The 21529-nt window shown below is 37.1% G+C and overlaps 7 protein-coding genes across 10 annotated transcripts; 3 read left to right on the top strand and 4 right to left on the bottom strand.

Annotated features, from left to right (window-relative positions):
• Positions 1 to 2179: 2179 nt before the first annotated feature.
• LOC104714114 (uncharacterized) lies at positions 2180 to 2797 on the bottom strand. Its single transcript, XM_010431370.2, has 2 exons — positions 2768 to 2797; positions 2180 to 2689 (listed from the first exon to the last, which is right to left on the bottom strand). Exon 2 carries the CDS (start codon positions 2678 to 2680, stop codon positions 2297 to 2299), a length of 384 nt encoding a protein of 127 aa, XP_010429672.2. The 5' UTR covers positions 2681 to 2689; positions 2768 to 2797; the 3' UTR covers positions 2180 to 2296.
• A 902-nt stretch (positions 2798 to 3699) lies between these two features.
• On the bottom strand, positions 3700 to 5466 carry LOC104714113 (protein JINGUBANG). The gene has a single exon (XM_010431369.2). The coding sequence runs from the start codon at positions 5339 to 5341 to the stop codon at positions 3953 to 3955; it is 1389 nt and encodes a 462-aa protein (XP_010429671.2). The 5' UTR covers positions 5342 to 5466; the 3' UTR covers positions 3700 to 3952.
• Positions 5467 to 5834: 368 nt separating this feature from the next.
• On the bottom strand, positions 5835 to 7639 carry LOC104714112 (UDP-glycosyltransferase 76D1-like). Its single transcript, XM_010431368.3, has 2 exons — positions 7057 to 7639; positions 5835 to 6895 (listed from the first exon to the last, which is right to left on the bottom strand). Exons 1-2 carry the CDS (start codon positions 7511 to 7513, stop codon positions 6003 to 6005), a joined length of 1350 nt encoding a protein of 449 aa, XP_010429670.3. The 5' UTR covers positions 7514 to 7639; the 3' UTR covers positions 5835 to 6002.
• A 575-nt stretch (positions 7640 to 8214) lies between these two features.
• Positions 8215 to 11770, top strand: LOC104714111 (uncharacterized). Of its 4 annotated transcripts, none has more exons than XM_010431367.3 (8): positions 8215 to 8526; positions 8635 to 8794; positions 8982 to 9067; positions 9517 to 9629; positions 9885 to 9950; positions 10432 to 10541; positions 10617 to 10682; positions 10864 to 11770. In XM_010431367.3, exons 1-8 carry the CDS (start codon positions 8432 to 8434, stop codon positions 11611 to 11613), a joined length of 1446 nt encoding a protein of 481 aa, XP_010429669.1. In that variant the 5' UTR covers positions 8215 to 8431; the 3' UTR covers positions 11614 to 11770. The 4 variants fall into 4 exon arrangements, with proteins under 4 accessions (XP_010429669.1, XP_087322521.1, XP_087322522.1 ...); XM_087466395.1 differs by having other exon boundaries at positions 8296 to 8526; positions 10436 to 10541; XM_087466396.1 differs by having other exon boundaries at positions 8321 to 8526; positions 9517 to 9718.
• A 90-nt stretch (positions 11771 to 11860) lies between these two features.
• On the top strand, positions 11861 to 16208 carry LOC104714110 (suppressor of mec-8 and unc-52 protein homolog 2). Its single transcript, XM_010431366.3, has 11 exons — positions 11861 to 12202; positions 12297 to 12437; positions 12525 to 12574; positions 12651 to 12762; positions 12861 to 12909; positions 13012 to 13101; positions 13705 to 13773; positions 14179 to 14302; positions 14770 to 15134; positions 15294 to 15677; positions 15780 to 16208. Exons 1-11 carry the CDS (start codon positions 12156 to 12158, stop codon positions 16059 to 16061), a joined length of 1713 nt encoding a protein of 570 aa, XP_010429668.1. The 5' UTR covers positions 11861 to 12155; the 3' UTR covers positions 16062 to 16208.
• Positions 16209 to 16501: 293 nt separating this feature from the next.
• On the top strand, positions 16502 to 17779 carry LOC104715968 (E3 ubiquitin-protein ligase RSL1-like). The gene is made up of 2 exons (XM_010433331.2): positions 16502 to 17382; positions 17462 to 17779. The coding sequence occupies exons 1-2, from the start codon at positions 16547 to 16549 to the stop codon at positions 17535 to 17537; spliced, it is 912 nt and encodes a 303-aa protein (XP_010431633.1). The 5' UTR covers positions 16502 to 16546; the 3' UTR covers positions 17538 to 17779.
• On the bottom strand, positions 17675 to 20215 carry LOC104715967 (putative pectinesterase/pectinesterase inhibitor 13). The gene is made up of 3 exons (XM_087466394.1): positions 18988 to 20215; positions 18714 to 18874; positions 17675 to 18594 (listed from the first exon to the last, which is right to left on the bottom strand). Exons 1-3 carry the CDS (start codon positions 19959 to 19961, stop codon positions 17897 to 17899), a joined length of 1833 nt encoding a protein of 610 aa, XP_087322520.1. The 5' UTR covers positions 19962 to 20215; the 3' UTR covers positions 17675 to 17896.
• Between the last annotated feature and the right edge of the window lie 1314 nt (positions 20216 to 21529).

Here is a 21529-nt window from a genome sequence, read left to right as displayed (position 1 = left end):
TGGCAGGCCCGGCAAAGATTTTAGATATTTAATATTTGATATTTTGAAAAAAAAAATTCAAATTTCTCAAATCTGCAAATAAGACATCCAAATTAATTAAAAAAAGAAATGTTAGCACAAGGTCCAAAGAAAACATGAACCGGCCTGGTGGCTGGATCGGGTGGACCGGATTATAGTTAGATGACACGCGATCTAGAGACTATGAACTTATAAAATATATGTCAAGGTAAGATATGTTCTTATTATTATGGTTATATGATTGAATGCTTTAAAATCATATTAAACGTCTGTTAAAACTGCGTTTTAGAATGTTTAAGTAGGAAGTTGAACCGTCGTCAAAAATTTTACTAAAATTTATTTATCCAATAAGATGGTATCACCATTCAGCCTGTGGCCGAGGGATTAGAATTCAGGATGAGGTGTTATAGTCTTACAGATGGCCTGAGTATTACAACAACTTGGGTTAGACGTGGTTAGTGGGACTTGATGATGTTATCTCTGTCTGACCTCGTAAGTTAGAAGAGTTACCAAAATAAGGTCATGTGTATTTTTGCTAGGATCAATGGAAGAGGGTAGCTTTGGGACTTCGGTTTATTCGATTTATTTGGTTTGGTTATTTCAGTTTTTGGTTTATTCCGATTTTTAAAAAATGTCACAGAACCTAACCGAAATAAAATTTGGTTTGGTTATTTCGGTTTTCAGTTTTGAGGATTAAAACCGAATTACCGATTTTGTATTTTTTAAAAGTTCGATTACTTTTGTAAAAAAAAAAAAAAGACTATTGGGCCAGTTATATATCAGAACGAAATTTTTGGACCAATTTAACTTTAAAAACTGGGCCTGAATCTAAATTTAGGCCTGTTAGCAAAAGAAACAAAAATTGAGATTTTTCTGAACAACGAAGAGAAGAGCTTCCTCCGACGAATCGACGAGCTGGAGACACACCGGCGACAATATCTTAAAGGCGAACATCGCAGATTCGACCGAATGATATGAAGAAGAAGAGATCGAACGAAGAGGAGGAAGAAGAAGAAGAAGAACAACAAGAAGAAGGAGAAGAAGAAGAAGAAGAAGAAGAAGAAGAAGACGAACAAGGGTAAGAATAAGAATGAGAAGGAGAAGAAATCCTGTCAATCTGTCATCGAAGAGTCGGATTCACGACGGCTAGGTTAGGTTAGGTTAGGTTAGATTAGAATTAGAAAAAGTTAGGGTTTTGTTGTGGTTTCGGTTAACCGATCGGTTCAGATGAACCGAACCGAAATAATTTGGAACCGAAGAAAGGACTTGGAACGTGACAAAGAGTTTGTAGCCGAGGAGGAGTTTGAAGCTAACGAAAAACGTGACCGGAGGATGAGCTTTTAGTTGATGATGCTTTTGTACGTCACACCAGCTGGTTCCATCGACTCGGTCAAGAGCTAAGATGTTTAAGTTTAACCAAACTGTTGGAGTATTGCTTAATCAACGTGATCAAAGACAACATGTATGGAGGTGGGAGCTTGTCAAACCACTTTTGTTTTGAATTGATTTAAACTTCCCCATGCTTCTCACCACTTCTTCCACTTCCCCTTCTGTAAACGATTTAGCCAAAGAATGTCTTCTCCGTCTCTGTTAGCGAAGGGAAACCCAATTGTGGCAAGCTCTCTACTACTACTTCATCCACATCTACCAAGGAATAGAGCCTTTGATAGTATGCAATTGCTAGATCCTCCAATTCTTGTGTGGCAGAGATCCAAACACCCGCATCATCCTTCAAACTTTCAACTCGATTAAGTCTCCTCCATACATGGGAGACCAATGGTGGTCCCAAACCCAAAGGGATGCCTTCATATTTTGGTTGCACGATGAGAAAGGGCTGGTTATGTTTGAATAAGTAGTATGGATCCCACGTTTGTTCCATATACTTCATCAATTGGGGGGACACATGAATGTTTCAATAACCCGAGCTCGATGGTTGATCCTCAATGCTCCTTCATATTGTTCAACTTTATCTCTATTAGAGTTAAGATGATTTTGCTAGCTTACGATTTGTATCCTAACCGTTATAATAACTCTCTTATGTAAACAATTAAAGTGCTGAAATGGCTACCTCACAAAGCAAGATTATATGAAGCAATTGAGGCGATGGATCATAAAAAAGTAGATGCAGAGTAATTATTTAGTGAGGCTTCCCAATAACATGTACCAAGAAAAGAGCTTCATTAACAAATGTAACATGTTGTATCCCATCAAGTTATACCGAAGCTTGACAACATCAATAAACAAAAATTATATATATAATTTTATAAAAAGAGCAAATTTACTCGGCTTCAGCAGCTTCTTCAACAGAGGTCTCGATTCGAAGAAGAACGAATCCAACAGCAACACCGACAAGAGTAAGAGCATTCATGATAGCTGCAATCTTGAAAATCTCTCCGACGGCGTTACATGTGGTGGATAAGGCTCCTCCACTGCCTCTTCTTCCCTTGAGAGACATGACAACATTAGCAAAGCACTGTTCTGTGCAGAGTGGTGATCCCATTGAGACAACCTTGTTCTGTGCCTTGAGACCACCATATGAATTCAGTCCAGTTACGTAAGAAACTTTCATCTCAGTTTTCTTCTGCTGGGTTTGTCCGGATTTGGACACAATGCCCGATCTTGCCCATGAGATCACTGCTGCTGCTGCTGCTGCTGTCGCCATTCCTTTTTGCTGAAAAAAAGGAAAGGGAAGAAAGATTCAAGAAATGGGTAATGATCGGAATTGAGGAATAGAGAAAATATTGAATACCTGTGGATGGATGAGTTTGAAGGGATGCAAGCGACTCAAAAGAAAAGAGAAGCAAAAGAGGTGAAGCTTAGTTTTAAGGAAGGAGGAGATTTTGGATAAGGAGGGTGTGGCTGCCACAGCCAATTACGGCCAGTAGATGGATTTACTTCTTCTTTATCAATATATCTTGTGAACACACGTTTCTCATCGCTTTACTATTTGTTTTTTTCCCCGGCCATTTTTTTTTTTTTAATTTTAACACCCATATAAACAAAAAAATTTGACAATTTTAATTTAATCTAAAAATATATTAAGATACTTCTAATTAGTATTTTCTCAGTAAGCTTAGAAATTATATACTTATTCTAATTTTTAAGTTTCTAATTCTAAAATAAAAAGGATTTAATACAATCAATTAATATAAAACCATAATTAAATAAATTATACAGTCAATTATTTAATCCTATAAATAAAAAAGGATTGTAAATATCCACCTCTATATAAACAAATAATTGTCTCATGACAATATAATTTCTTCAAAACACCATCATTGGTTCAACTTATTTTATTGTTAGAGTTTTTTTTTTTGTAAAAAAAACAATTTCTTATGAGATTGTTTCATATTTATGAAGATGTTTCATATTATAAAGTAAAGTTACACGAAAGTTTTATAAGCTATCACATATTTTCTCCCTTCTTTTTTCAGAATTTAGTTATGAGAAGCTTTTCTTAAAATAATTCATTTATTAATTTATGTATGTTTACATAATTTATGTATATATATTTTTTATATAGTTTCTTGGGATTATTAAATTTATCTTTAATTTCAGTTTTTTTTCCTTCTAATTTTCAGGACAGCATAGTATTAGTGACTGTTGTTATATGGAATTAACAACAATAAAATATGCAAGAAAGCACTTAATTATTACGAGATGCATGCACTACTAACTAAGTTTACAACAAGTCATAATTATTTTCAAGTTTGAAAAAGTTACAGGTTTCATCACAAATATAAGAAAATTACAACAAACCTTTATAATAAACAAAAAAATAAATTAGTAGGTCAAACTCAACTCCATATTGTACAATACTGCATCATAAAACTAGATTTTTCTTTTTATTTCTTTTTTTCATTCAAATTAACAGTAAAACAAATGAATTATTCAGACAGAGTTGGTATTTTGAAGGCCAAATCACAAACCATGATTAGGGTCGTCGATGACTGCTAGCTCCACCAGCTGATGAAGAGAAACTGCCATCAGACATGAAAGCCTCAGAATGCGATATAACATGTTGTTGTTGCATCATACCCATTTGGTTCATGTCAATGAAAGATTCTGAAACCCCCCATACTTTTACTGACTTATCCAAGCTTCCACTATATACAATCCATTTTTTGTCTGAACGTTCTGAAGCTTCGCGATCTGCTTCTACAGCCAAACATTTTACAGGACCTGTGTGACCTGTTAGTACAGAAAGGCATGTATGAATATTTCCATCTCTCTTCCACACACATATTGTCTTATCAGCTGATCCGCTAAAGACAAGACTCCCTGCCACTTCTAGGCAAAGGACAGCAAGCTTGTGGCCCTTGAGGACACCACCGTAGTTCAATTGCTTCTCCCTCTCCCAAAAATTGACCAAACCATCACTCGAACCAAAGTACACAGCCGCACCATTCTTGCTTACAGCTAAAGCTGTGACTGCACTCTCTTGTTTTGTTAGTGTTTGCATTAACGTATGTTTTGTGTGTTTTCCTTGTTGGTCTCTCTTCCATGCCTTGACTGTCCCATCAGCTGATCCAGAGAAAACAATCGCCTCCGTTGTTGACACCACCGAGTTTACAGCATCATCGTGAGCTGGGATCGATTCTAGACATTTTGAATCAGAAATCCTCCACACCTTAATGGTTCGGTCCCAAGAAGCAGAGTACAACAACCCTTGTTCAACGTTTAAGCTCAAACATGAAACAGCATCGGCGTGTTTGATCCAAAGAGCAGTGCGGTGTTTCTTCACCTCAACATAGTTTCTTGGTTTGAGAGATGCCTTGAATATATCTTTCAAAGTTGGTAACGTTCCAGAGCGTTTGTGCAAGCTCTGGTTCTTAGGGGAGACTTTCCAAACCCGAATCTTTCCGTCTTGGTGACCTGTGAAAATCTTCTCGCCTGAAATAACAATGGCCTTTACCAATCCACTGTTACATTTGAATGCACTAAACTCCTTTAGATTCTTCCACACACGTATGTTCTTGCTATCAGAACCAGTATAAAGAAGATCTTTGGTGGCAGCTAAAGAATAAATATGACCTTCTTCACGAACAAGGGAACCAATAAGGCCATTTTGGGGTAGATTTTCTTCAACACTAGACCATTGTGTTTGAGTAAATGGAGTTGCTTGGTTCCAAGGAGACATCATCATTGGTGAACCTTCACAACTCATTCTATCATACATGCCCGTGCCAACCGCAGATGCACTGCTGTTGCGTATGCCATACTCTTCCTCTGTTTGTTGGGTCATGGTGGAGGAAAGATTCGGATCAGAATGCATCATGTTGCCATATTTTGCCCTAGGAATGCTATCCGCCTCCGCGAACATTATGGAATATAGTACTCTACCACCTTCTCGTTCTCCTCAAAAAGATTACAATTTTAAATTGAGTAATTTGTGAGGAGAGGAAAAAAAAGGGGAAGGTTAAAAATTAGATTGAGATTGAAAGGGTTTGGTTTTTTTAGCTTAAGAACGATGGTGTGATGCAAATATAGCTGTGGCAGGAAGCGATAGAAGAAATGATTGGTTAAACCTTTTTTTATTATTGATGTTACAATTCATTGGTTCACCATCGTGTCCGTCAACTTAATCTATTTCAGGAAAACTCTTGTTACTTCATTTTACACGTTGCAAATTGATGTTCTAACTCCTAGGCTTTTTTTCCTATTTGTTTCTTCCCTTAAAATAGTTTTGTAGTTTCTGAAAGGAGCAGAAGAAATTTCCTGTCAAAATAAGTGTCAACAAAAATAGAATGAAATTAATAAAAAGTACGCATAAGTCGTATCCCATGTCAAACTACTAATAGGGTTCATAAACCATATTTATAGAACTCATCATTAGCTATTATTATTGAGTTTATCATTTTATGAATCTGATCATTTTAAAGTCGTTAATAAGCACAATCAACTACTTCGTTAATGATACAAATTATTGTGAGTTTTTTTCTCATTTTATGTTAATGATACAAATAATTATGAGGCGATCGTAATTATGATGTTAACGACATGATACTGTCGACCAAACTGTTTAAAGAACTGTGAGAAGAGCCTCCTATTCTGACAGAAGCTTCAATCTCCACCTTTAGTCCAATGGCTCTCGTTCTCATTTCTACGCCTTCATGATCCACAATGAGCCTCCTCACAGCTATCTCTACAATCCCTCTTTCCAATTTACCTTCGATCTCAAACGCGGTTTGCCAAACATGTGACATAAGTCGAGCGTTCACTTTCTGATCACCAGAATACGGCATGCAAATCATTGGTACGCCACTACTTATACTCTCCAGGCATGAGTTCCATCCACAATGGTTCCAAAACCCTCCCACTGCTCTATGCCTTAACACCTCTTTCTGTGGAGCCCATTGCACTACAAAACCTCTCCCGTCGGTTACCGTTTGCCTAAATTGTTCCGGTAAGAAGTCTAAGGATTCTTGTCCGATTATCGAGCCTGGTCGGATCACCCACAAGAAAGGTTGATTACTCTCAACAAATCCCATGGCCATCTCCAAAGCCTCTGTCTCTTGTGTCATCGCCAAGCTGCCCATGCTTATGTATATCACGGAGTTTGTTTCTTGCTTCTCAAGCCATTCGAGACAGTTTCTTTCTTCATCAAATAAACTCGGACATGACGTAGCGGGATTGGTCATATGGAGTGGACCAACCGGGTACACGGGAACTCTCCAGTTCGCTTGTGCAGTTGATATGAATGAGCTCTCTAAGCAATTTGAAGAATTGTGTATTATGCCAGAAGATAGAGATCTATTGCTTACATTCTCGTAAAGTATCATTAATCTCTCCATAGATCCATAAGCTGTCACAGGCAGATCTTTAAATCTAAAGGGATGAAACTCTGGCATCATTTCTTCAAGCTGAGATATTGCTTCTGTCGTAGAAAATGACTCAAATTATCATCATACGGTAAAACGTTTCAAAATTAAGTCTTCACATATTTATAAACACATGTCAACATCGGATCGTGTCGCAATATATACAAAGAAGCAAAACAAAAAAAAAAAAGGGGGGGGGGGGGGGGAAGGGGGTTACCTTGTGGAGGAAGTAACCCTTTTGCTTGGTTATCCATAAGCACGCACCGGCTGATCGAAGTAGCGGCCGAAGAAGCACTAAAGACCATCTTGGGCAGATGAAGATCTTCTGCAACACCTCGAGGGAAGTAGACAAATTCATCATATATGATAGAGTCAACATCATCATGGATGGTTAAAAACTCTTTCAAAATGGGTTCACATATAGAGTTGAGCCTTAGGATAAATTCAAGGAGCCCGAGAGACTTCATGTCGGATTCTGACATGCCGTCTTTTATGGTGAAGAAGTTGAGATCAGGGAAGCTAGCAGAGAGATCTTTCAAGTTGAATTGGGTTTGAACAATTGTGACTGAAATGCCTTGGGAAAAAAGGTAGGAAGCTAAGTTCATCATCGAAGGTAAATGGCCTTCGAACGGTGCTGGGACCATCAACAGTCTTCTCTGGCGAATCTCTTCCATGATATTTTAATTTTCTTCAACTAGTTCTTGAGTTTGATTGTTTGCTTATAAAGACAAATTTGATTGTTTCTTTATTAAGACAGAATCCTGGAGTTTGATTCTTTCGTTATAATAAAGACAAATTTGACGATCTGCTTGTTGATTTAGTAGATGGAGTAATTTCGTGGAAACAGGACTCTGTTTTCTTTAATAAATAAATGTGATATTACAAACTTACAAACGTTTTTTCTATCTGTTAACTAGCCGCCTTTATACGGTTTTAAAAATTGATTTAGCAACGTGGTTAGTAACTTGTAGGTATAACTTGTAACGTGGTTAGTAACTTGTAGGTACAAACTTGTAACGTGGTTAGCAACGTTATGTGATATATTTAAAACATACATTGTGATTTTAACTTGTAGGTATGACTTAATTAAAGTTTCAAATAAAATATTGTTGAAAAAGAAAATTTATCAGAACTATGTAATCATCTATTTAGATCAGCTTATATTAAAGTTTCAAACCAAATTGTTATAAAAGAAAAATCCCCCAAATTGTTTGATGAGATTAATACCTTGGCATGAGATCTGTGAAACACATTCCTGAAACAAAGAGAAGAATATATAGTGAGAAACAAAAATGATATGGGTATTAATTAGAAATATGACATCTGTTTGATACAAAAATCTCAATAAATAATAGAAACTAAGAAACAGTAATAAAAAGATGGAAACCTTAAAAAAATTATTTACCATTGGAATATGATTTTTTATTCTTTTGGTTTTTTCCAGACTTTTCCAGTCACACCGGTATTGTAACCCTTTTTGTGCAGTAAAAGACTTGTCTTCTCTCTCTCTCCCGATCTGTTAACAAAATCCTTCAAGTTTCACTAAAGCGGTTTCATTAGGGTTTTACTTCTCCCGAGCAAAAGCACTAAAGATGTGCGGTAGGACTCGCTGTACTTTAAGACCAGACGATGTCCCCAGAGCTTCTCACCGCCACGGTGTTCCAACCCGATTCCTTCACCTCGACCGGTTCTTTTTTTTCTTCTCTCAATTTCAAAGTTCCAATTTTTTAGCCTATCCACTGTCTAAAAATCGTTACTTTTTTTTCTTTTTCTTTTGTTGTTGTCAATCAATCAGTTATCGTCCATCTTACAATGTTGCCCCTGGATTCTATATGCCTGTTCTACGGAGAGACAATGAAGTAGTTGGTGGTGATGGAGTTGTTGTTCATTGTATGAAGTGGGGATTAGTCCCTGCTTTCACTAAGAAAACTGATAAGCCTGACTTTTTCAAAATGGTAAAACTTTACTCTTTCTTCTGATTTTGTAACTTCTTTTGTTTTGAGTTGGAAAGGTTATAATTTGATTTGTGAAAGAAGGTTTATTAGTACATCTGTTTTGTGATTCTCTGATTGCTGACTTGAGTGGCATTATTATTATATTTATATAGTGAAGATGTTTTTTTTGTTTATATGAATTTTGTAGTTTAATGCTCGGTCTGAATCGGTAGCTGAGAAAGCGTCTTTTCGTCGATTGCTTCCTAAGAATAGGTGTCTTGTTGCAGTTGATGGGTATGTATCTCTTCTCTCCTCTTTCTTTAGCATTCTAATTTTCTGTTCAGTCTTAATTTTTTTTTCTTTAATTCTGACCAGCATTGTTAATCTTTCCACTCATTTCATGGTTAATAGTCTCAAGGCTAATGATTTGTTAGTGAGTTCTGTTTCTGTGAACATTCTTTGAAAGCAATCGTTCTGTTAATGGAATTCTACTTAGGAAGCTCTTTTATATGTAGGATCAGATTGTTTGTAAATGGTTATCTACTGTTATTTTGTAAACTGCATTACTATCAATTATCAACCAGTGGGTTTGGGATCAACACCTCATACAATCTTTCAACTAGGTTCTGATGTTTGTATACTTAGATCAGATGTGAGTTTTTTTTTTCTTTTCTTTATAATACATGTTTGTATTTATAGCATAAAAGTCTTTAAAAGAAATTACAGTCAGATTCATTTTGAAGGTTCTATGAGTGGAAAAAGGAAGGGTCAAAAAAGCAACCCTACTACATCCATTTCGAGGATGGGAGGCCTCTCGTATTTGCTGCTCTTTTTGATTCTTGGCAGAACTCAGGAGGTGAACCGTTTGATCATTTTTTATTACAAACTCTGCTGATATTCTTTTGAAGCTGATCTTAAAACATTTCTTAGACTTCCAATTTTGAGGTATGTGTATTGGAAAAGTGAAGCAGAACTTGAAAGACCTGCTGTGACAAATTTTTTAAAATTGATGAATTTGATCTTCTTTGGTTTAAGTCCTTCTTGGTAGCTAGAATATCTCGCCTGTTTTAATTCTTTTAGTAACATTTACTTCTTTTTTTTTTTCTTGCAGGTGAGACACTTTACACCTTCACGATTTTGACAACCAGTTCCTCTTCAGCCCTCCATTGGCTCCATGGTTAGTAATGAATACACTGACTATCTTTGGTGGCTTTCTTCTTAAATGAGATGTATTTCCTTAATTCATATTCATCAAAGATTCTGAGTAGCACATTGAAACACATAGCATATGAAGTTGGGAATGATTTATCCTCCATGGAGACTTGATCGTATTCGTAGATTAACAGAGATATGAACTTCCAAGTATCAATCATACTAGTATTGAATTGTTTCTTTTTTCTTGTAACGTCTAATTTGATAAGCTTCTTTAAGAAAGATACGTTTGTAATTACGAGTCTGCTGCATGAGAATCTTGAACTGCTGCTAAAGGGACTGGTATCAGAAGAAAAAAAACAAGGAAAGGCTGTTTATGCAATGAATTGTTTCTGTTTTCTTATTCGAAGCTGACATTATAAGATGCCGTTGGTGAAAGTTTTATTAATTTACGGCAGTCCTGAATTTTGCGCTAACAAGTGAGGTTTGTTTATATTCCACATAAGACAGAATGCCAGTAATTCTTGGTGACAAGGATTCTGTGGACACATGGTTAGATGATCCATCAACGACGAAACTGCAGCCATTACTTTCACCATATGAAAAATCGGATTTGGTAAGCTAACTTTGTTTCTGGCTTCTATGTTGTAATGATCGTTCCTTTTTCACATACTTTAGATTGAACTTTCAGGTGTGGTATCCAGTAACCGCTGCCATTGGTAAACCAACGTTTGATGGACCAGAGTGTATTCAACAGGTACGGTTAACCAGATTCCCTTCGTTAGTGTACATCTAAAAAGGTCGCAAGTTGCATCTCAAGTCGCATTAAACATATTAGTAGGATCATGTCTTTGAATGCACTCTGGTCCATCAAGCTATGTATTTGTCCAATCTGTACGCTTATCCTCATTTAAAAATAAGGATTGTGCCACCTGCAGATACCGCTTAAGGCTTCACAAAATAGCTTGATCTCGAAGTTTTTCTCAACAAAGCAGCCCAAAACAGACAAAGAAACCAAGTCGACAGATATCACAGGTGATTTGAAAGAGGAACGTACGGTTGAAGGTCATGATGGGGTGGTATTTTCTGACAGCATTAAGAAAATGGAAGAAGTAGACGAGGATATATCGAATGAAGCCAGTAATCTTGGTTTTCAAAAGATTGTGAAAGTAGAACCATTTGTTGAAGATAAATCAGCGGTTGTAAAGGATGAAGTTGAGGAGGGTACGAATGGAGAAGGGAAATCCATGAACACTGGTCTTACTAAAGAAACAGGTGAGAGCAATGCCAGCTTACCGGCTGGATCCTGCAACCTTGATTTCCCAATAATCTCAAAAGAGGAACCCGAGACCCAAGACCATCATCGGTATACTACACTTGAGGAATTGAATCAGCCGCATGAGGTTGTTGAAGATAAACCAGGAAACGAAAACCAGAAGACAGATTTAACTTGCCAGACCACGAAGGAAGGTGGCTTAGAGTTTAGCGAAAAGTCTTCAGGAAAGACTGGGACAAAGCGAGACTACGAGGTATTCTCAGCTCAAGAAAAGCCACTGAAACATTGTGAGAGGTTGGAAGATGTTAAAAGCAGTGGGAGATCTGGAAGGAAGCAAGGAAAGGGAAAGTCTAACATCAAGAAATCTAAAGAGACGCAGTCTACACTACACTTCTTTTTCGATGAGAAATAGTTGGTCTCTAGGACACATCCATCTATGATGACTAATGTGGGGTTACTTTGGTTGTAGATAACGTTAGATATGTATCGTCGTAATGTTGCTTGTTTATATGTTGTATTTGATCTTTGATCTAAGCTAATAGCCTAATAATAGCAATAGGTTCTTGTCAGTTGCTAGGAGCAATGTTTGCATGTGTTTTCAAGAATTTTAGTTTCAAGATTTACACAAGTGAAGGGTTCCAATTTTCCACTGCCGTGCTAAAAAAATATTATTATCATTATTATTTCTATTGATTAAATTAATTTTTTTTACAGTTTTGACAAAATATATTGAAAACCTTTTTAATGTCGTGTGGGTTAAAAAGTTGCTTAAAATTATTGTTAACCTTATTGGTAGTTTTTTTTTTACTTTTTAATCGTCCCTGACCTCGACCAACAACGGCCTGATATCGAAGAACACTCTTAAATCCCTAAAGAGAGAAAAAAAAAAACAGAGAGATTGAGAACAAAATCGAATTCCTCTGTTTCAGGATAACAAAGTGATATAGCAATCTAATGACTTCCTCAAAATCTCATTACAAGGAGAAGATTGCTCGTCGGAGGTTAGTAATCATCGGCTGTTTTTTTTTTTTTTTTTCAATCTAGGGTTTTAACATGAGAAGAAGATGTTAAATTTGTGACCTTTTTTGTTCCAAGGGAGGAGAAAACAGAGGAAATCGATAACCCAAAGTACAGAGACCGTGCTAAAGAACGAAGAGAGAATCAAAATCCTGATTATGATCTTTCCGAGCTTGGTTCTTTCCATGCCGTTGCTCCTCCCGGAGCTGTCGATCTCCGGTAACTCTCAGTTTTTTCTTTTCTTCTTCTGATTACTCTGTTATAATCGTAATGGGGGTTTCTCTAATTTTCTGTTTTTTTGTGTAGTGCTGCTGATGCACTAAAGCTATCTATTGAGAACAGCAAGTATCTTGGAGGTTAGTGTTAGGTTTACACATTCGTTCAAAGTCTCTTTTTTTGAGTAGCTTATTGTTGTGTGTTTAATATGGGTAGGTGATGTTGAGCATACCCATTTGGTTAAGGGGTTGGATTATGCTCTGTTGAACAAAGTACGAAGCGAAATCGTCAAGAAACCTGATGGTGAAGATGATGATGGCAAGACTAGGTGGGTTTTTTTTTTTGGTTATACTTTGTTTATTGACTCATTTTGGCTTGTTTGATTCAAGTGCACATTTTTTTTTGTTTTTTTTTTGTCTTTGACAGTGCGCCTAAAGAAGATCAACGTGTTACTTTTCGTACCACAGCTGCAAAGGTATGCAATTTTGTTTTTGAATTTATGCAGATGTGGGGAAAGTTTGTGGATGTTGATAACGCTTGATGTTTGTTTCTCATCATGTCTTTTGATCTATTTCAGTCAGTTTACCAGTGGATTGTTAAGCCTCAAACTATCATCAAGTCTAATGAGATGTTCCTTCCTGGTAGAATGACATTTGTCTATGATATGGTACTGCTTTTTTTACTTATTTATTTACAGGCAGATTCGATATTATTACATTTTTGTTTGTCTTACATGTGTGTTCTGCATGACAAAACTTCTTCGAATATTAGCTGGTTAAAATCTTCTCTTTTGGTTTTCTTGAAAAAGCATATTCTTTTTTGCAAATAGAGACACCATACTAGAAAAACGTCAGTTGAATTATCGTAATTTGGTAGTTTTATGAATGAAGCTTCCTTTGAGATATTTAGTCTCAGTTATGCTAGCTAATCTTACAGTATGATATTATTCTGCCCTCTGAAGGCCTCCCTGGTGATGTCGAACAGCCACTATCTGATGTCAAATATCAATGTTATTCCCTTTGAAAAAGCATATTCTTTTTTGCAAATAGAGACACCATACTAGAAAAACGTCAGTTGAATTATCGTAATTTGGTAGTTTTATGAATGAAGCTTCCTTTGAGATATTTAGTCTCAGTTATGCTAGCTAATCTTACAGTATGATATTATTCTGCCCTCTGAAGGCCTCCCTGGTGATGTCGAACAGCCACTATCTGATGTCAAATATCAATGTTATTCCCTTTTAATTCTTTCTATATATGTTGCTTTTCAGGAGGGTGGCTATACTCATGACATACCAACCACGTTATATAGGAGTAAAGCTGACTGCCCCGAGCCCGAGGTATGTAAGATCCTTGGTGTAATAGTCATCTTGATCCTGGAAATTTCTTAGGACAGTAGGCAGTGGTAGATATGAAATGATCGATGTAATTCAAATGACATAAGCCCATTATGCTGGTCTCCGCAACCTCTTCTTTGACAGGGTTGATGTAATTAATACAGTTAATATTTTGATTATATGTCGTAGGATTTGGTAGAAGCATATATTTTTCTTCAGTAATCATAGGAATATATTAAGATTAGATTCATCTTTTTTTTTTCCTACTCATCTGGAACCAAAATTGGCATTGATAAACATGTTTGTGTACTGAACATATTTTAAAGGTTTACTTGAAATCACTGCTGCAATAAATGCGAGAATTGTTTCATTAACAAGCATTATTGCTCTCTCTTATCTCTCCGACAGGAGCTGGTCACAGTCAATGTTGATGGTTCTGTACTAGATCGAATTGCGAAAATCATGTCATACCTTCGCCTTGGATCATCAGGGAAAGTTCTCAAGAAGAAGAAGAAAGAAAAAGACAGTAAAGGTATTTTGCATAATGTAAGAGCATACTTTTGGTGTATTTTCTAGCTGTACTTGCATTGTGACCATGATTTTAAGTATTAGCAGTTCCTATTCACGTACACTGGTTGAATAATTTTCATCAAATTTTTGTTTTTCTGCCTATCCCCAAATTTGTCAAGTGTCTGCGTTTTACGATTTGGAGCCAAGAATGTAAAGAGTATCTCTAGTCTTCAACAGCCGTACTAGTAGTATACTAGTATCCAATGATGTCTTTTTATGTTCACTTAGTGTTTTGTATCCTCTTTTTTTTTTTTTTTTTTTTTTTTTTTTATTATTATGCCTATGTGGTGCCGGTACATGTTGTAGGTCTTGTTTCACATCAGCACACATTTGGATTTAAGCTAAGAAATTGGCTGGTTTCTGATTCTTTAGCAATATCATTTGCTATTTCTGTTCCATCTTACGTTCACTGCAATTTTTCAAATGCAGGAAAGACTTCAACTATTGCTAATTATGATGAAGACAATACTCAATCTAAGATTGAGAATGGATCTTCTGTGAACATAAGTGAAAGGGAAGATTTACCTCCTCCTCCGCCGCCGCCATTACCGCCTGTGATCAACCATCTGGATTTGAGTAAGAAAGAAGAAGAACCCCCTGTTGCCAGGACAGACGATGATGACATATTTGTTGGTGAAGGCATCGACTACACGGTTCCTGGTAAAGATGTGATGCAGAGTCCTATCTCTGAGGACATGGAAGAATCTCCCAGGGATAAGGAGAGAGTACCTTATTTCACTGAGCCTGCTTATGGTCCGGTGCAGCCATCTGCTGGTCAAGAATGGCAAGACATGGTCAGTTTACCGTAACTAACCCTTGGTTGGATTTATTCACGAACCTTGATTCCCGACTGCAAATTTTGCATCGTAGTTTGCAGTTATTATCTGTCCATTATTCTCATATTCAGGTTTCTTTCTTTTCCTGTCTTCCTTTGTTGTGTTTTTTTGTTCCAGAGCGTATATGGTCCAGTGCAAACTCAAGGACTGGCTGCCGGGTATCCTGAAGAGTGGCAGGATTACCAATATGCAGAGCAAATTGGGTATCAAGAGCAGTACCTTCAGCCTGGAATGGAGGGTTACGATGTCCAACCAGAAACAGATATTTTACAAGATCCCCAACTCATGTCTCAGGAAGAGAAAGATAGGGGTTTGGGATCAGTGTTCAAGCGTGATGACCAAAGGCTTCAACAGTTGAGGGAGAGTGACGCACGGGAGAAAGATCCAACTTTTGTATCCGAGAATTATTCAGAGTGTTACCCGGGTTACCAAGAGTACAACCATGAGGTTGTCGGGAGTGATGAAGAAGCTGATTTGTCTAAAATGGACATGGGTGGAAAGGTATGCCCCTAGCTCAGTTATATTTTTTTTCTTCTTCTTTTTTAAAGTGTGGAAAGACCAAACTTACATTACAATTTCTGGGTGTTGATGAACACAAAACAGGCAAAGGGGGGTTTACATCGATGGGACTTTGAGACAGAAGAGGAATGGGAAAAATATAATGAGCAGAAGGAAGCGATGCCAAAAGCAGCGTTCCAATTTGGGGTAAAGATGCAAGATGGTCGTAAGACGAGGAAGCAGAACCGTGACCGTGACCAGAAGCTCAATAACGAACTTCACCAGATTAATAAGATACTTACGAGAAAGAAGATGGAGAAAGAGGGTGGGGATGTTGCTTCTTTGGATGCCGTCGATGTACAGACTCCCAAGAGATCCAAGCATTGATTCTACCTTGTCACTTTCTTCTATTCTAGTCTTTCACCCGGAATCTATCTTGTATCTCCAAGTCTATTTTAGTTTAAAAGAATTTTACATCCAACTGTTTACTTCCCAACTCGTTTTACTAGATCAAATAAACTCTAGTTTCTAAAAGGAAATATGCAAAATAATCTTCAAAATGACAACTAAAGTCATCTTTATGTTATGATGTTGCTTCTTTGGATGCCCACTATATTGAGGTTCTAGATGATTTGGTGTCCAACCCATCTCATGGCCAAAACTCATATCTCGTATTTTTCAGATAAGTATGCTTTATTACTCATGCACTAAATTCTAGGGTGTTCCTCAATAAATAACGAGTAAATGGAATATGAAAAAAAATCTAAAGAAAATATATAAGATTTTAGAAAAGAATTATAAAAATGAGACGCTTCAGAAACCAACCCAACAACGCAAGCAAGGGAAACATAAAACCCTAATCTTATCTTCCAATGACAACACAGTCCATCAATGGCAACGGAGACAACAACTCTACACCTCTCTCCGCTCGTGGTTCAACCAAACGTAACGCCATCTCCATCGAGGATTACGACCGTGAGCGCCACCTTTATCACCGGCTTCACTCTTCTTCTCAACAAACCCCAACCGAATCAGAGTTCTCAAACTACATAGATCTTGATCAATACAACGACGAAGATGAAGATCTCAAGATCCTCTGTTTCACACCATCCTCTTTAGAAAAGGGACAGTCTTCGTCTTCCTCGTCCACTCGACGCACCTTCGACTGCGAGATATGTGTTGAACGCAAACCAAAGATTGAGTCATTTCGAATCAATGGATGTTCTCACTCTTACTGTAACGACTGTGTCTCGAAATATATAGCTGCTAAGTTACAAGACAACATCCTCTCAATCAAATGCCCTGTTTCTGGTTGCTCCGGACAGCTCGAGCCCGAACAATGCTGTCATATCCTACCAAGAGATGTCTTTGATCGGTGGGGCGACGCTCTCTGCGAAGCGGTGATAATGCCTTCCAAGAGATTCTACTGTCCCTATAAAGATTGTTCTGCTTTGGTCTTCTTAGATGAGAGTGGAGAGAAGATAAATGAATCGGAGTGCCCTCACTGCCATAGAATGGTGTGTGTTGAGTGTGGGACTAAGTGGCATCCGGAGATAACATGTGAGGAGTTTCAGAAGTTAGTCGAGAACGAAAGAGATAGAGATGATATATTGTTGAAGAAGATGGCTGAGGATCAGAATTGGAGAAGATGTCCTTCTTGCAAATTCTACATTGAGTTGACTGAAGGTTGCTCATCCATGCTGTGCAGGTATCTTCTTTGTTCTTGTTTGCAATACATAATCTTAAAACAAAACAAAACACTTATCTTTCAACACTTTTTTTTGCAGATGTGGGTTGGATTTTTGCTACGACTGTGGAACTCCAGCCGATGACCACCCTCATTATTGTGAAAATTTCCATTGATTTTATTAGCATTGTGTGTCTAAAAGTTAAGCTTTAAGATTTCATGCATTTATCAACATGTCTAGGTTCTTTGGGTTGGTTGTATTTGGGTTCTTTCATCGCATTTGAGATCAATATATAGAGCAAGAGGAAGAGCATTTGGATCCTAAGTATTACTTATAATATGCTTCCTTCCAAAAATATTTTGAGCACAAATCGATATAAGTTTGATACAACACATTCTCTTAGCACACTATGTTCTAGTACCATATTTTCCAAGTAAATTTCCATGGATAAAGTTTTAAATTCCTCTCAGCGTTGCTTTTAATATAAAACAAGTCACCAGTACATGACCTTCTCTGGATAGCAACGAGGTGTCATTAAGCGTCATAAAGACCCAACTTAACGGGAGAACCTGAGGCATTGATCCAATCTCCTTGTAAGAAGGGTCCAACAGTATAGTTCAAAGCTTCCTCTCTGTTTATGACCTTAAATCCAGGCCACTTAACCCTTGAAGTTGTATCTCCACTTGGTCCTTTGTTCTTGTACTCCGCGTAGTAGAGCGTGTCTATCGCGAAATCAGTCTCTTGCCATCTCAACCATCCAACCGGGTCAATCACATCCTCGATTGTAGATTCCATTACGATCGTTCGAGAGTAGTTCTTCCACGGTCGCCCGAGATAACTCTTGTACTCTGCCTTTACGGGCTTAAGGTCTTCGTTTGCAGCGATTTTGCAGTTGTGGACCACGAAACCAGTTGTCTGAAATTTGTCAACACGTCCTTGAGCGGTCACTGTGTTCTTTTGTCCTGGTAAGCCTTTTCTGATGAAGATGTTACAGTTCTGGAAGATGGCGGCCGCATCCCCGAATATGAAGTCAATTGTTCCGATAATCACACAGCTTCTGTAGTACTGACGGTGCGTGTAAGCATACAATGTGTCTTGGTAGCCTTCAAATCGGCAGTTGAGGAAAATTGATCTATCGGATTGGACACGTATTGCGACTGCTTGATGTCCCTCTGGCCCAGCCGTGTTCCTGAATCCCATTGATTGTGCCATGAACCCTTCTCCCTGTGCAACTATTAAGGAAACCAAACATTTTGAAAATAAGTTTTGGTTTTTTTTTAAACACTGACACTTGAAAAATTTATAGTAGTGTAACATAAGTTATATATTGTAAGAGAATTAGGGGTTTTACCGAACGTCGCAGTGAGAAAAGTGCGGATTTTTTTGGCGTTGCTTTTGTTTCCGGTCACAATTGTCTTCTGTGATCCATCTCCGACCATAGTAAGGTTCGCCTTCTTCTTATCAACAATCACAGATTCGTCATAAACGCCTTGTTTGATATAGATGATGTACCTATACGATTTAAAATTCAACAAAAACTTAACTTAGTTTCAAAACCTAAACCTAAATTAAAGGTAATTAATTTGACGTAATGATCACGTTATGAAATGCTTTGGTATACGTACCTTCCCTCATATTTCTCAGGCATTGCGCTCAGAGCATCATTAATGGTCGTGAAATTTCCACTGCCATCTTTAGCTACAGTGGCGTTAGGCTTCAAAGCCTTCACATCAACAGCCCTTAACATTCTTCTATCTTCGTTGCTTACCCAAGACGGGATTTCATCAAGAAGATGCCGTGTTGCGAGCTTCATAACCGGAGAGAGACTTGCGTCAAAGGACTTGATCATCGCGAGAGAGTTACTGGTCAGAATCTGAGAAGAGTTGACGCTATTCTTCACTTCAGATTTTAGGCTACCTTCTTCAAACCCGTCAAGGCATGTCTCCTGATAAGAAATGACCGCGCTTAGCCAACTGTCCAAGTCAGGAACTACCTTTGCGAAGCTGTCGACTTCTGTGATGTTGATTTTTTTCAGTGATGCGGCAGTTTCCTCCTTTGCTTCTTCCACAAGTAACTTACATTGTGCAATCGCATCTTTATCGTCCTGGTTCTCAGTCTTGAGGCTCAGGACCTTCTCTAAAACTAGGTCAAGATCTTCACTGACAGCTTCAATGGCAGACGTCAAGAAGGTTGTCGGATTGTCTAAAGCAAAACCCTTCTCTGTTCTGTTCTTGAGCGTTTTCTCGCAGGTTTGCTTGTAAAGCGTAGAACTGCAAAGAGTTTCGATGATCTTATCACCCTGGCCGGGTTTCACAGATTGCTCTGCAGAAACAGGAGCTTTTTGGGTTGGGCTTGGTGGGCTCTGGCTCTTCTTTTCGCCCGCATCCTTGACGTTGTTGCCGCTACCGCTTTTGTTGTGGTTCTTTGCTTGTTGTTGTTCATTTCTTTTCTCGTAAGCAACAAAAGCAAAAGTTCCTCCAACAATTGCAGCAACAGCCACAATCAAAGAGACCGTTCCAACAATGATCCTCTTCCTGATTTTACGTTTCCTATTGGCGTTTACGCGTTCTTGGATCTGGTCGAAATCCTGAAACGCCATATCGGAATGACTTTTATTTTTATTTTTTTGAGATTTTTGTATGGGGAGAGAAAGAAATGAATCTCCTCCTCTGCCTTAGAAGGTGGCCAAGGCAGGGAGGTTAAAAGGAAAGATCAAATCTTTTTACGTTTTATTTTTGGCTCTTTCTCGGCTTCTCTCCCCTCTCTTGAATCCTTGGTTTCAGTTTTATTTGTTACTGTCTTGTTTGCAATTTCTACAAATGAACAAATTTGCTCTGGACAGGAGAGTTTCGTGGGCTGATGTCAATTTTTTTTCTTTATAAAAATTGACGGATCTTTCACGCTTTCTAAATTTGGCATTCATTTTTTCGTTTCATATATATTGTTGGACTAGAGTTGTTGGTCAAAAATACATTACGAAGTCAATTGATTTAGAAGCTTAACTTGAAATTTTTGTTTCGGTTCTTTCCGAACCTTATAAGGGCATAAAATCAATTAATTACAACAATGATGTTACGTAGATGTATGCAAACAAAATTATAAAGATACAAATATTAGAGAGAACAGATGCCAATTTGTAATCACGAGATCACTATAGAACAGACGCACTCATGACTTCACGCAAACATTTTTTTATTGGGGTATCATTTCATATATCCCATTTGAGGTTGTCACGGGAATGAGAGATGAGAATTACCTAATTTCATGTATATGTGTTTTTTTTTTTTTTTTTTTTTTAAATGTATCCTTATATATGAAATGTATCCTCATATATACGGGGATGAGTGAGGCTTATGTTTGTTTCTATAGCGGTCAAATCGCCTACTTTACACTCACCATCAACCAATGCAATAATAACAATGTTCTTTCTCGAGGGACAAATTTGAACTATCCAATACATTCTAAAATTCCGCAACAAACATATATACAGATATATTTATGCTTTTAAGTTTTTAAATATTTCTACCCAAAATAAAAATAATATTTGGATCCATCTATGTATATAATCCCACCTTTTTTAACTCAAGTTTTGTAATGCCAAGAAGGTGCGACTGGCTCTTTACGAAACAAATTTTTTACTCAACCTTTCACTACAAGAAAATAATTTTATTAAGACATATTTAGTCACAATACAAAGTATTTAGTTACAATATAAACATTATTACGAATTTGTGACGATTTTTGAATGGTTGCAATACAATGGTCACAAATTTTTATTTGTAACAAAAACGTCACAAGAGTTGCAACGAATATATTAGTAACCATTTTGTCATCAATAACTACGACACCAAAAAGTAACAAAACTGTCTTAATTACAGACTAACAAAACGTCTTTAAATCGTCACAATTCGTGTTTAAAATAACGTTTTAATTATGTATCTTATTGTTACGAAACTATAGTCTCAAATGGTCACAAATGATAATTAGAAATTTGTCGCAAAATTTTAACAAATACTCAAAAATAATGATATTTTGTGACTATCATAATGTCCAATTTTATCATTAGAAGTTATTTTCAAATGGTGTTATTAATAAAAATTCATTGCATATGATAAAAATTATAACTAAAAAATCAATCTCAAAACAATATTATTTTTTAAATTTATT

The sequence above is a fragment of the Camelina sativa genome, chromosome 9, assembly GCF_030686135.1.
Source record: "Camelina sativa cultivar CO46 ecotype springtype chromosome 9, ASM3068613v1".
In the NCBI taxonomy this organism is placed as follows: Eukaryota; Viridiplantae; Streptophyta; class Magnoliopsida; order Brassicales; family Brassicaceae; genus Camelina; species Camelina sativa.
This window is presented reverse-complemented; position numbering and strand designations above follow the sequence as displayed.

What these genes read in the sequence shown, in the direction of transcription:
- LOC104714110 (XM_010431366.3), top strand. Translation starts at nt 12,156, where the DNA reads ATGACTTCCTCAAAATCTCATTACAAGGAGAAGATTGCTCGTCGGAG. An exon ending in GTCAAGAATGGCAAGACATG is followed by an intron (nt 15,135 to 15,293) that starts GTCAGTTTACCG and finishes TTTTTGTTCCAG; the next exon opens with AGCGTATATGGTCCAGTGCA. An exon ending in AAATGGACATGGGTGGAAAG is followed by an intron (nt 15,678 to 15,779) that starts GTATGCCCCTAG and finishes AACACAAAACAG; the next exon opens with GCAAAGGGGGGTTTACATCG.
- LOC104714111 (XM_010431367.3), top strand. Translation starts at nt 8,432, where the DNA reads ATGTGCGGTAGGACTCGCTGTACTTTAAGACCAGACGATGTCCCCAGA. An exon ending in AGCCTGACTTTTTCAAAATG is followed by an intron (nt 8,795 to 8,981) that starts GTAAAACTTTAC and finishes TGAATTTTGTAG; the next exon opens with TTTAATGCTCGGTCTGAATC. An exon ending in AGCCCTCCATTGGCTCCATG is followed by an intron (nt 9,951 to 10,431) that starts GTTAGTAATGAA and finishes ATTCCACATAAG; the next exon opens with ACAGAATGCCAGTAATTCTT.
- LOC104714114 (XM_010431370.2), bottom strand. Translation starts at nt 2,680, where the DNA reads ATGGCGACAGCAGCAGCAGCAGCAGCAGTGATCTCATGGGCAAGATCG.
- LOC104714113 (XM_010431369.2), bottom strand. Translation starts at nt 5,341, where the DNA reads ATGTTCGCGGAGGCGGATAGCATTCCTAGGGCAAAATATGGCAACATG.
- LOC104715967 (XM_087466394.1), bottom strand. Translation starts at nt 19,961, where the DNA reads ATGGCGTTTCAGGATTTCGACCAGATCCAAGAACGCGTAAACGCCAAT. An exon ending in CCTGAGAAATATGAGGGAAG is followed by an intron (nt 18,875 to 18,987) that starts GTACGTATACCA and finishes TAAATCGTATAG; the next exon opens with GTACATCATCTATATCAAAC. An exon ending in TTTTCTCACTGCGACGTTCG is followed by an intron (nt 18,595 to 18,713) that starts GTAAAACCCCTA and finishes TTTCCTTAATAG; the next exon opens with TTGCACAGGGAGAAGGGTTC.
- LOC104714112 (XM_010431368.3), bottom strand. Translation starts at nt 7,513, where the DNA reads ATGGAAGAGATTCGCCAGAGAAGACTGTTGATGGTCCCAGCACCGTTC. An exon ending in AGGGTTACTTCCTCCACAAG is followed by an intron (nt 6,896 to 7,056) that starts GTAACCCCCTTC and finishes TTTCTACGACAG; the next exon opens with AAGCAATATCTCAGCTTGAA.
- LOC104715968 (XM_010433331.2), top strand. Translation starts at nt 16,547, where the DNA reads ATGACAACACAGTCCATCAATGGCAACGGAGACAACAACTCTACACCT. An exon ending in TGCTCATCCATGCTGTGCAG is followed by an intron (nt 17,383 to 17,461) that starts GTATCTTCTTTG and finishes TTTTTTTTGCAG; the next exon opens with ATGTGGGTTGGATTTTTGCT.